The 13,650-nt window shown below is 29.0% G+C and overlaps 1 protein-coding gene across 1 annotated transcript; it reads left to right on the forward strand.

The window, feature by feature from the left end:
• The first annotated feature begins 1,839 nt into the window (after nucleotides 1-1,839).
• On the forward strand, nucleotides 1,840-13,624 carry LOC112449711 (cytochrome P450 4C1-like). The gene is made up of 12 exons (NM_001363005.1): nucleotides 1,840-2,123; nucleotides 3,726-3,832; nucleotides 6,921-7,014; nucleotides 7,437-7,619; nucleotides 7,689-7,758; nucleotides 7,904-8,030; nucleotides 8,599-8,671; nucleotides 11,658-11,764; nucleotides 12,601-12,669; nucleotides 12,823-12,982; nucleotides 13,069-13,245; nucleotides 13,327-13,624. The coding sequence occupies exons 2-12, from the start codon at nucleotides 3,794-3,796 to the stop codon at nucleotides 13,560-13,562; spliced, it is 1,335 nt and encodes a 444-aa protein (NP_001349934.1). The 5' UTR covers nucleotides 1,840-2,123; nucleotides 3,726-3,793; the 3' UTR covers nucleotides 13,563-13,624.
• Nucleotides 13,625-13,650: the final 26 nt, after the last annotated feature.

The raw sequence follows: 13,650 nt of genomic DNA on the forward strand, positions 1-13,650 counted from the left end.
TAGAGAAATAGGAATAGAATAATATTTTTGAATAAAGTAATTAAATAATAAATTAAAGTATGGTAATTTAATAATCACAATTTTTAATGTAACCGCAACAAGGTAGTCAGCCGGTCGTAGTTTCAGATGTGTCACCGGAACAGATGCAGTACCAACTTTTTTATACCAGCTAGCTCGATGGTGAAAGGAGGCCTAACGTATTTTTCAACAATTTTTAACTTATTGACTTTTATTACATAACAACCAAGTCTAATGTTTATCATTCTCTAAGAAATAGGGACACATTTAAAATCAGTTAATGCATATAATCTGTAAATATAGAATCTAATTAGTGAACACCCGGAAACAAGTGATGTTGTCCAATTCCAATAGGCTGGTCTCATTCAATTTTTAAGTTAATATTTTACTGAATAGTATTATTCATTGAAAAAAAAGTAACTCGTTGAAGTTTTCAAATATACGTTCCTTTGGTATTAAAACAAAATGCAATTCGGGAAATAGGATAAATAGAAGTGAGTAAAATGTTTTCTGTCAAAAGAAAACAGAAAATGAAATAGATTAGGGTAAAACAAAAGGATACATATAAAATATAGAAATAAAGCAACAGAAAATTGATATAAAAAACGGAAGAAAATAGATGTTTTTTTAGAACGAAGACATATCTGTGCGTAAGAGAAATAAAGTTTTATCATTATTATGGTAAAAAGAGTTCGATTGAAAGTGTATATGGATAGGTTTTGAAATCAGACTCGTTTTTATGGTTAGGAGTTCCTAAGCAGAGTCTTTCAAAGATGAAAGACTTTTAAAATTCAAAGAGTTGAGGATCAAGGCGTGTTCTGATAGTTTGGAAGCGAAAAGTTAAATAGAAGTTCTTCTTTCGTGTTCTTCACTTGGAAATGGAGTGAAATAAATATTATGTTTCCTATTTTCCCTCTATTATTGAAATATCCATCAAACTAAATTTTTTTTTTTTTTTAGGGTTTTTATTTTTCAAAACAATTTCTGATATTATTCAGTTAATCAGCACTTGGTCATATACTCATCACATGCATGGTAAATCTAAACTTAACGTGCGTGAAATCACGAGACATATCAAGTCTCTTAAATATAAATAGTATCTTTAGGGAATAAAATAATTACAAAATCTAGGATGTCATTTATAACGCTTATAGAAATGTTAATGGTGAATGATTTTTTCAAGCTGAGCCCAAAATTCTTTTGAATCTGATCTACAATAAATTTCAATAGATGAAACGTATGAGATGAGGTTAGGGGTTGTACTATTTTTAATACTGGTCTAAATTTTTAAGCAAAATGAATGGAGAGCATTGCTAATGTAAAAAAAAAAAATCAGTATCAATGGAAATTGAAATAAAATTGTTTGGGATACGAAAAGTAACAATTGTTCTATATATAATTTTAACAAAAAAAATTTTGTTGTATATTTAAAAGGAATCTTGATATTTTTTTAAAACTTATTAACTATAAAATTATAACTAATGTGGGATATGTAATTATTGGTAGATTCTTTCTTAATGGAACTGTTCCTCTAAAAAAAACTGTCAGTCCCTCTTAATATCTCCTCAAGCGGTGATTTGGAGTTGAAATTATATTTTCATTAAAATAATAAATTATTGTACCTAATTGCAATTGAAAGTAACAATGTTGAAAATTGGGATCAAATGGGTTAAGAATAAACTAATTTATATTACTGTTAATTAACATAAGAATATTTTTAAATTTTAAGTTTAAATATCATTCTATTTGTGTATTTTGTTCAAATTGTTTTTCTAAGCCAATTAGATAAATATGGAACGTGCAATCTATATTTTTTTCTAGATGCTTTTATCAGCTTTATCTGTGTTTTCAGAAAATGTTCGGAGTATTGGAAACTCCATTGCTAAACGGTAGGTGGGGGGACGAAAGATGTTCAAATACAGTCGTAATGATTTAGCATCGTTTAGTAGTTGAAGATGTCTGTTACATTAGGATTGTCCCCTGCACCGTCTGTGCTCTCTTCATCGGCTTCTTGATCAAATACTGGAGGCGATCCACATTACCTGGACCTCCATCACTTCCGTTCTTTGGAATAGCACTCACCTTGTGGAGGAAAACTGGTAAAGGTAATTAATTTTACCTAAAATTGAATTAATTAAATAAAGAGTGATATTGTAAAAGTAAAGAAGTATTTTGTATTTATGTATATTGCATCTACATTTATAACTTTTTTATTATATTGAAATATCTTCAGGATGATAAAGATACTAAAATATTACCTGAAACATTTCAAAGACTAAGAATGTGACAAGCCGTAATTTTAAAGTCACTAGAATTTTGTGCGAAATGCTTTTTGTTTCTAATATAAAGCTATTAATTGCAATAGTTTGTTAAAATGTAAAGAATTTCAATAACATAATTCCAAGATATTTACTTATAATATTATGAAATATAAAATATGAAATGAGAATCGTGGCATTTTTCGAAACTGTTCTACAGAAACAATATCACGTGGCCAATTCTTGCTCTTCATTTATTCGCTTTTGTGTTTTAAGAAATCTAATTTAAAATTTTCAATAATGTTTTAATCATAAGACAAAGGAATAAAATTGTAGGAAGATGGTTCGGATGGTGGTAAAAAAATGTGCAAAAATGGTAGAAAAACTATTTATTAGTAACCGAAGTTCACTTTGCAGGGCTGAATCCTGGAAAGTGTTCAAATTTTCACTTTGATTTTTATAACTTCCAGGATTTAGCCCTGCAAAGTGGAGTAATAAATATTTTTTTATTTTTATACCTTTATTGACTTCCATCCGGACCATCTTTCTGTAATTAGCGGTCAACGAATGATCTTCCATTACAAGAATTAAAGCGTATTTTGTTTGAATTAAAATATAAATTAAAGAAATTTGAAAATTAAAGTTTTATTAACATTATTTTAACAATTAAGATCGAAATGAAAAATAAAATATGATGTTATATATAATTTTTTACAATGATTACAACCCTTGAAATCATTATTTTGAAGTAAAAAACAAGCAAACAAAAAAAGTCAATGGTCACTTCCGAGAAGAAAAAGAAAAAATAATTTTAAAAATGTAACTAGGCTTGGGATTCTTCTGCATTCTAATTCTTCTCCAGTTTCGGTACCACTAACAGAGTGACGGGCTTAAAACTTAATGAAAAGGAAAAAAGGTGTAGAAACAACACATTAGAATTCAAAGACTGGCACTTACTATCCCTTCTCCTGTGTGTTCATCTACGGATGGAAGATAGTGGACCCTCATACTTTACTTTAGGAAGAGCTTGACCGCCCAGTTCCGGTGAGCCATCAGAAGAAGAGGAAGCTGACCCTGAGACCAGGAGGGCTCTACCGGGCTGGCAAACAGGAGGAATGCGGAGCAGGAGGACTGTACGGATGCAAGACGAATGCAGTGGGCTAGGTGCAGCCCCTTCAGTAAAGCGCACAACCAAGTGCTGGGCTGTATGTATGTAATGTATTAAATGTGTTTTTGGCAACAGTGGCATAGGCAACCCAAGCGCACTCCCTCTGCTCTCACACCCCATATGCCAGAAAAGGCTAGGAGAGGGGTAAAAAGAATTATATAATTATACTATATACGATATAAAAAAGATCAAAACATTTTAATAATGTCAAATATCTGATTATATTTTTTTTAAAAGTTTTTCTTTTATTTACTAATTTATTATTCATCTACAATGTCCAGATATCTTGCCCCAATTCAAAGAATGGAAGGACATTTATGGTGGAATTTACAAAGTGGAAGTTCTTGGCATGATATACGTAATTTTATCAGAACCAGAATTAGTGGAGGTAAGGAAAATGGAATATTATTAGAACTATTTATTATTGTCTACTTGTTTCCAAATAGTGTAATGGATATATCGGCTCTTGATGCTATAATTTTTGAAATCAATCTCACAGCGTAACAGTAAAAAAAAAAAAAGTTCGTCATATTATAGGGAATAATTTAATAATAAGGAATACAGAGTATATAGATCAGGGGATATTTCAAAAATTGAGAGGGAAGAACTCTTTATTAGACAACTGCCTTATTCATTGTCTTCACTTAATTGGTCCTTACTGCAAAACATTAGAAGGTTATAAAAAATATTGATATGTATTTTATTTTTCCTAACATTTTGCAGTAAGAGCCAATGAAGTTAAGATGGTGTTTCAAGTGGAATCCACGGTCAAAAATGTGTGTCAAAATAAAAATAAATGATTAAATTCTCCTTGGTCAAACGGGAGTTTTAACTGCCCTACATGGAGGATATGAATAAAACTAAAAATATTATTAGGGCGGAATCCCCACATGAATCAGCCAGGATGTATAGGGAAAGGTATTGGAGCATTAAATAAACCAGTTTTAATTTTGACATGAGAACAACGCATTTGTATATACAACAGTATATACTTTTCGTCTTTAATTAAGTCCAATCAATGTATATTTTTTCCCCAAAATCTACTCATGTATGAACTAATTTTAAGTGACACTGAAAATTAAAAACGAAATTTGAAATTTCTACTAGAAATCTCATAAATTCAACAATCACATTCGATATAGTTTTATTTATGCAAGGTTTATTTTTAAAAAAATAGAATTAAAAAATGTAAAACTGTTTAAGTTCATGAATCGTATTATTATTTTTGTTTTCAAACAATTGAGTTGATACAGTTGAGTTTCAATCATTAGTTTGGTAAACTGAACCTAAAAAAAATTGTTTTTTCTCAATAGTGCATTTTTCTAATGTCAATAAAAAATATCAACAACTATCGCCAGAAGGACTAAAATGTCAAATATTATATCTATTGTCTCATCAGAGATAAAAACAGTAAATTTTAAATATTATTTAATGTCTCTCCAATGCCCTTTGTGCGATTTGATGATATTTAGTGAGTGGAAACAATGAAAAGGAGGAAGGAAAAACGTAATTAAAATACAAAGTTGTGTTGCCCAACTTCTTTGGGTTGCTAATCACACAGCTGCACACACCTTTTTTTTATGTTCGGATCCAATAAGTACGATATGTTTTCTATAGTATTGATATCCAAAGCCAGTGGTGGCCTAAGTTGCCTAGGAATATTGTGCAACATTCACTCTTTCGTTTTGCTAGCCATATGCTTGGTGTCATTGTCTCGTTGGAAGAGAAAGGTATCTTTGATCCCCATTTTTCGACACTACTTTTTAGTTTACACCGCAAAATGTCGACATATTTTTCTGCATTCATAATACCATGACTAAAGGCCATGTTTCCTCTACCATTCTACGACATGCAACCACAAACTTGGACTCTGGTGGGTCTCACATATCGAGGCTGAAACTCGGTATTAGGTTTTCGCCAAGCGTACTTGTGGCCATCTGATCAGAAAATATTAAATTTACTTCCATCTTAAAAAAAAATTAACATTTTTCCAAAATTCTAATCCTTTATGAACATTTGGCATTTGACATGGATTTTTCAGTGTGTTTTGGTAATATAAGGTTTATTTCCTTTGAACCCTACCGTAATAATTTACATTTGTGAATAGCAATTCTTATTGTTTATATTTTGTTATTGGTGATTTTGGAAGTTGAAGGAACCTATTCTGCTATCCTGGCAGCTGATGTAGTGAGACCTCACCCTACATCCTTTATCTTCATTCACTAAATTTTGATGGCCATCCTGAACGAGGTTTGTTTTAAATCGAACCAGTGTTCCTAAACTTTTAACAATATTTTGACCAGTATTGAAACTTATTTCTAATTAATTCGCTATTTTTCGGTAACTAAGTTCTTTAGAATATAATTTTTCAAAGAAACACTATGTTCATTTGTTTTAGTCATAATTTTATAGCAAATATAGAGCAAAGGCTTAGTTTTATCGTTTCCTTGTTAATCTTCATCTTTCCTATTTAAAGAAAAATGGTGTATTTGTTTTGGCTGGAGCTAATTGTATACATTTAAAACTGCTATTACTTTTATAACCCAGAAAATTTACTTTTCGTATGGTTACTTCTAACTCATCTTTGAATTCCAAATATTAATTACTTAGAAAACCTAGTTTTCAGGGCTTATTTATGAAGTAAATTTTAGTTCTGGAAAATATCTTAATCCTATTAAAATTGACAGGAAAAGGGGAGTATACCAATACATAGGAAAAATCTTGTTGAAGCTTGCAGTTTAAGAACCTTACCAATCATTCAGTATTTCCTTTAGTCGGAGGGAGGGCCAATTATTCGAAATCAGAAATCATGTAATCATGTAGAAAAGTATGTATTCGTTTTTTTTTTTTGCTGAAGTTGTTGGTTGATGGGGTCTGCACAGGGTGACAGATATAATTTACCAAACTTTTGTGAAAGAATATACTTTATTATGGCTGCAGAAGGTCAATATAGTGAAACGAAACTCAGATTTTTTTATATATTATTTTTTTTTTAATTAATTTATTTTGTATTTCTTGTCTGAATTATAAGTTGTATATATATTTATATATTTTTTACATTTATCTTAAACAAAGTTTATTTAAGCAATAGGATTTGTTGACTAATTTTGAAGGTCATTCATATATTGAAAAATAAAGTAAACAGGAATCAATGATTGCTGCAGATATGTATTATGATACACTTCCTTTTCAGTATCACATTCAATTCCTATCATCCTGGAAACTTCCATCATCCAAGCTTCTCTGACCCCTTTATTCTTGTTCAATTTCTGGGTAATTTCTTTATTTTATTGACCTTTTGTTGTTTTAATTACAGGACTGAGAATGGTAAGAGATTATATTTATTTAATAAATATCATTAATGATATTCTTACAATGTCATTAATTTTGCACTTAATGCAAATTATAAAATTAAACATTTTTAATTACTAGTGATAGTTTAACAGCTTCACTTATTCTGTAATCCTACCTTTCAGCCTGTACTGAGCAGCTCAACATATATAAATAAAGGTTATTTTGAATATTCATTCTTCAGGCCTTGGCTTAATGAAGGACTTTTATTATCTAGTGGTAAGTCAAAAGGTTTATTCACAATTGTATAAATTATATACTCTGATAAATAATAAATAGTTTGTGCATAGTTTAATATTTATTAATACATTGTTTTACTATAAAAAAATTACATATGACATAAATGGAGTTGGTATGTTCACACACCCAGTCCATTCCAGTTTTTTTCTGTGATGAAACATAGTTTTCATCTCTGAGAAACTCTTTATGGCTGTCCTATTATATATCACAGCTTGTGTAATAAGATATAAAAACTGTAGGATCAAAATAAACCATAGCAAATCATTTTTACATTAAATCAGAAACCTTCAAAATTTTGTGGTCTTGTAACTTTAATTTCAATATATTTTTTTGGAAAATATGAAGCCTTACCTAAATTTCTGGTTCAGCTCCAAATTTTAATTATACAATTATATTTAAAGGTAAAAAATGGCATGTGCGCAGGAAACTCTTAACTCCTAGTTTTCACTTCAAGATACTTGAAACATCTCAAGAAAGTATGTGCCGAAATGCTGAGGCTTTTGTTTTGTCATTACTTGCTACTGCTGGGAAACCAACTGAAATTCAGGAAATTGTTCACTCATTGGCTCTTAAAATAATATGTGGTGAGATTCATATCACAAATGTTTATTTTTGTATAGAAAGAATTTTGGTATATATTACTTCCATTTCAGAAACAGCTATGGGTGTTGAACTGAATGTTAAAGATAAGCAGCAGAATGAATTCATATCAGCAACCAGAACGTAAATATTTATGTCCAGTAATACAGAATATATAGTATAATAAAGTTTGCATCAGATTTGATTGCTAATTTTTAAAAAAACATGCATGCCAATACATAATATCAGATTTATCTGGTCACAAAACATTCCATATTTTCTGTTTCAGTGTTATAGATGGTATTGTGTACAGATACCTCCATTTATGGCTCTTTCCAGAATTCATTTATCGTCTTACAGAGTCTGGAAAAATGTTTTTCAAAGCAATTGATGTTCTTCATAGTTTTGCTGAGCAGGTATCAATTTTTATATCAAAATTTTAAAATTTGGTCACTTGCATTATTCATTAGATCAGATAGAATTTTTTATTCTAATTCTGAACTTGAGATTCTACACAAACCTTTTATTTAATACGATGACAATGTGATTTTGTGAAAGAGGGTGCGAAAAGAAACTATTTTTGACTTTTTATTAATTTATGGTTTATTAGCTGATTACTTTAAAATATTAATGATCTCACAAGACTTAACGTGTTTTATTAACATGATATTGTAGTATATTATTATATTTTGTTTATTTATATCTTATTCAGTGATATTATTGTTTTAAAGTATAAAATGATAGTTCAACATAGATAGCTTGTGTTTTATTTACACATATTAACTTTTTTAACTACCATATCTCATATTCACTTTTACTACTAAATGAAATGAGCAATTCAGTTTTTATATAATGAATTCGTGTTTTTATTATTTTTTTTTAAGTATTTATAAATTAATTAAGTATAAATTGAGCCTAAAACTGGGATTTTCAATTTTATCAATTTAAGTAAATACCTATAATTAATTTTTTATTTATTTTCAGGTCATTAAAAAAAAAAAAGAATTATTTCAATCTGAAAAATTGGAATCTGAAAATAATAATACTTCAAGAAAGAGTAAGCATACTTTTTTCTCATAATTATTTATTGTTTTGAAAAATATAATTTCCCATAGGCACTTAGAAATTCGAACTTCAATAAAAATTAAATTTAATACTATTTCAAGTCTGAAATGAAACTTTTTAAAATATGGATATTCACAAATTTGATATATAGATGTTAAAGCCACCTCAAATTGACTGTGTCTTTTTGTTGGAAGGCTTTAAAAAGAACAAACAACTAGCTGGTTTGAATTCAACATTTATTTGGTTCAATTTAAACATTTGAAAACTAAAACTAAAATAGACAAAATATGACTTATAATGAATACAAGTAAAAATAAAAAAGGCCTCTCAGATAAAAAATAAAGCAGTTAGAGAAATTATGAAAGCGAAAAGAAACTAATTTACAAAAAAAACAAATAAATATATAAAATAAATACTAGTAGACGTAAGGTTGCTTCACTCCGATAGGTCAGAGGAAGAATGCTGCTGAGATGTGTAGGTCTCAGCTCTGTAGCTCCATAAACCGCTGCAATTTTTAAACTGGTCCAAAGTTGGTGTAATGGCTCACAGACAGTCAAAATGTCCCAAAAGCCAAGATGACCACACTGGCTGTTATTAAGGACAGACAGGGTCTTGTGTTTTCAATTTATATCCAAGTCAAAACGCAGATAAGGTCTGGTTTCAGACTGTAATGTCTGTTAACACACTCAAAATGTGAATAAATAATACCCAAATGAATGCAGACCGGACTGGTTACACACGGTCAGGGCCAGTAATTCTCATATTACAGTTGAAATACAGAAGTGGTCTGGTTCTGAACTGTAGTGACAGTTAACTCACTAAAAATGTCCAAACTATTAAATTATAAAGGCAGACAGGGCTGTTTAGACGCTACTATGGCCACTAATTAACCGGAATTCCACTAAAAACCGAGATGGTTGTTCCGTTGCTAGGCAATGTCTTAGACAATTATCAGCCCTTAGCAACTCTCTATTACTCATTATAACACACAAATGTAATTACTTATTTTTCTTTTCAAATAACTAAATCCAATTAAAATAATATAAATAAATATAAATGTAACTAAATTAAACACTCATAAAACTCAAATACTATTCACAAGGTAATTATATATTATGGCGTTATGTGTGGAATAACAATAGATATTGGAAAAAAAAAGTATACTATTCACAACTAGGACTTCCTCGTATGCTTGAATTAGCAAATGGTTCATTCTCTACAAGTTCTATATTTTCATATCATTAAAATAAGTAAAATATTTTCATTTTAGTATAATTTGCAAATATATTGCATTTTATTTCTTACCTTTGTTGTGATGTTAAGTCCAGGGTTGTTAGTAAATGACAGAAAATCCACAACATCATAATGTATTAACAGTCTTAATATCTCAAATCACCAAACTGTATGATAAAAAGTCATAACTTTTTAAAAATCCAACTGACTTCATAACTAGAACAGTTAATTTTTCAGTAAAACTAAAATTTATTTATTAGTTAATTAGTTGTCTAGTTTGTTGTTGCTAGGTAATGCCTTAGCTACGGTTTCTCCTACTTAATCATTATAATACATATATAAAATACATATGTTTCTTTTCAAATAAACAATAATTGTGACAAAAATAATATAAATAAAAATAAATGTAATTGAATTATACTGTTCAAAAAATACTTACAACTTAATTTTTAAACATTGTTAACAGTACTATTTACAACAAATTTATTTGAATGACCAGGGTTTTTCATTCTTTCCTTGTTCCTGTGCATACCTCAAACTACCTACTTTATTCCAGTAAAACACAAAAAAAGATGAATACAATTAAAATCACTTTCAAATTACTTAAAATACAATTATAAAGAATGAGAATAAAATCATTTTCCAAAATATTCTAAGCTAAAAAAACATTTGCACTTTAAGAAAGCTGAAAATAATTCAAATCAAAATTTAATTGAGTAAGTGTATTTTTAATAATTCCATTACTTCATAATAAGAATTTTATTTATATTTTCTATATAATTAATCTTAGTTTGCTTAAGAAACAATGTATAGTTGGCATTTCTCATCATGGTAAACCTACATACTCCAGGGTTGTGATGTATAGGTTTGTGATGACTTAATGAGTTCTAGCTCTTAAATAATGATTATAACTTCTAATGGCGCATAAGTTAATTGTAAAATTAGATTTTGACGTACTCCCCAAGGTTAGGCAAAATCGACTAGGATTGTGAGGAAATAGATAGAGACGATCACGAATACCAACAATTGGTTGCTAACCAAATGAAAACAAATAAGCTAGCTAAACCTAGGAGGCTACAGACAGATTTGTTGGGAATTTCCCAGTGTTTTTAACTAAACTAATTTTTCTATCATGCTCGTTATTCGCAATTGGAAGAGTTTTCAAATGTGCCAGGGTTGTGAGTCTAAAAATATGAGACAGACATTATAATGATGTAAAATATAAGTGGTGAAGATAAATTCATTTTTTATAAAGTACTTAGTATTACTGAGTATTCTTATCCAAAATACCGCCCCAATTTTTTCTGCCTCTCTGTTATGTCGTTGGTAGGTACATTCAAATTTGTTAAAATTAACCCTGAGACACTCCATAGGTGTAAGGAAATCGAACTTTGAGAATTTTTTATTACCTGTTACTCCAATAAAACATCTGTTCGAAATGAGTGGGTCTGCAGTACGTCTCTTATCCTAAATAAATAGTTTTTTTTCATTTAAATATATTAATAGCAAAGACCTAAATTCACTAGTGCCATAAATCATACATTGAAGAGAGAATGATCCAAAAATGTCATTTCTATAATTTTATATAAAATAAAATTTTCGTAATGCAATCATCTTTAAATAAAATTATATTTTTGCTCTATAAGCTCTATAAGCATATAGCATAATAGAAATACATATAGACATATTTCAAATATATCGTATAATTTATACATATGAATAAAACTTTAATCTTTTTTATTTAGTTCAAAGAAAAGCTTTCCTGGACACCTTACTTGAGTTGGATTATTCCAATCCAGGTTTATTCACAGAAGTTGATATTAGAGAAGAAGTGGATACTTTCATGTTTGCGGTATTTGAATGATAAATCTGTTAATATTCTAAAACTTAGTCTTATGTTTGGCAAAAAATAATTATAGAATAATTAAAAAAACTATATGTTATCTCAAACAGTTTAACATTTTAGTTGCAAATCTAAGATATTTAATTCCAAACTGAAAAAATTAAAAAAAAGTATTTATATATATATAATATACTCAAAGGTTATTTAGAATATTTCAATTGAACCCATATATGCAATGAGGAATCAACTAACATTTTTGTAAAATTGAGTTTCATAAGCTATATCTTTAACTTTTTTCAAGAATTTTCATTTTGCAATGTAACCCAAGGACCAGTATTTCTATATATCACAATTTGATAAAGGTAGAATCTTGTATTTTCATTGTGAAATGAAAAAAAATTATTGACAAAGCTTAGAAAATAGAACTAAAGAAAATATTGGTTGGTTCCTTGTTATGCATTTAGGTCCAATTTATTCAATAGGATATTAAAAAATGGAATCTTTTTATTTTTCTAATCTTAAATCCTCTTAAGGGTAACAGCAAAATTTCACTCCTAATTTTCTTCTTCTGAGTCACTCACAAATTGATGCATATATGTACTGATAATACCTATCAGTATAGAGGATCATCTAACGAGGATTGCCATAGCTCTCGGTTTCTTGCCTTGTCTCTGACTCTATTCATTCAAACGGTCAGTAATAGTTGCAAATCAATAAAATAACTAAACTTTTGTATTTAAACAAAATTTTAAGCAACAAAATAATTTCAGTTATTCACAAACTTAATAGAAAAATTCAATTTAAATTTATAAAATTTTGAATAATATTGTATAATGGTGTTGCAGGGCTATGATACAGTTTCAGCTGCTCTAACATTTGCACTTTTTCTGCTCGCTAATCATCCAGATGTCCAGGTAAGTGATAGTATATTTAATGATTTAGCAAGTGATACTATATTAACACACTTCAATTCTTGGGAATAACACTATTATCTGCATGTTTGTGTTATTCTCTGTATATTTTATGCATATATTATTTTTCATTAGAGTCCATTGTTTATATTTTAGGACAAAGCATATATTGAAATATTTGGGGATAATAAAAAAGTGCCAACAACCCATGATCTCCAAAAAATGATTTATTTAGAGATGATTATCAAAGAAACATTGAGATTATATCCCAGTGCACCTGTTTATTCTAGATTATTGACGGACGATCTAAAAATTGGTATAATCTGTAAAAATAATTTAACTTTTTGATTAAAATTAAAATTTAACTTCTAATAACTCTAGTATTTATATTTTTTTCTGTAGATGAAAACACTATTATTCCCGCTGGCCAGTCTGTGGGGATTTTGACTTACTATATACATCGATCAAAAAAGCACTGGATCAATCCAAAGGAGTTTATTCCTGAAAGATTTGCTCCTGGGGTCAAGAGGCATCCATTTTCATACATACCATTTTCAGCTGGTCCAAGAAACTGCATAGGTACCTTGCAGATTTGATCTTTTTATTGTATATATCGTATGTATATATTGTATCGTATTGTGATTTGAATTATTTTTATAGGTCAGAAATTTGCAATGATAGAATTAAAGACGGTTTTATCCTCAGTAGTGAGGTATTGTAGGCTAGAGCCTGTTACTACCTCAATTATTCCTGATGGCTCTATAATTCTGAAATCTGCTGAACCAGTAATAGTTAAGGTCTTCCCAAGAAATAAATCTCAAGACTACTTTTTCTTAATAAGAATAGTTAATTTCTACATGTTAAAAGTATATTGTTGCAAGGTGCTTCAAAAGTAAGGGGGTATTGTAGTTAGTTTAATAGCTTTGAAGCTCATAGGAGATATTGAAGTACTTCAGGTTCTTTTGGTTGAAAAATAAGTATTAT

This window comes from Halyomorpha halys, unplaced genomic scaffold (genome assembly GCF_000696795.3).
Source record: "Halyomorpha halys isolate HHAL.00 unplaced genomic scaffold, Hhal_1.1 Scaffold499.1, whole genome shotgun sequence".
NCBI lineage: Eukaryota > Metazoa > Arthropoda > Insecta > Hemiptera > Pentatomidae > Halyomorpha > Halyomorpha halys.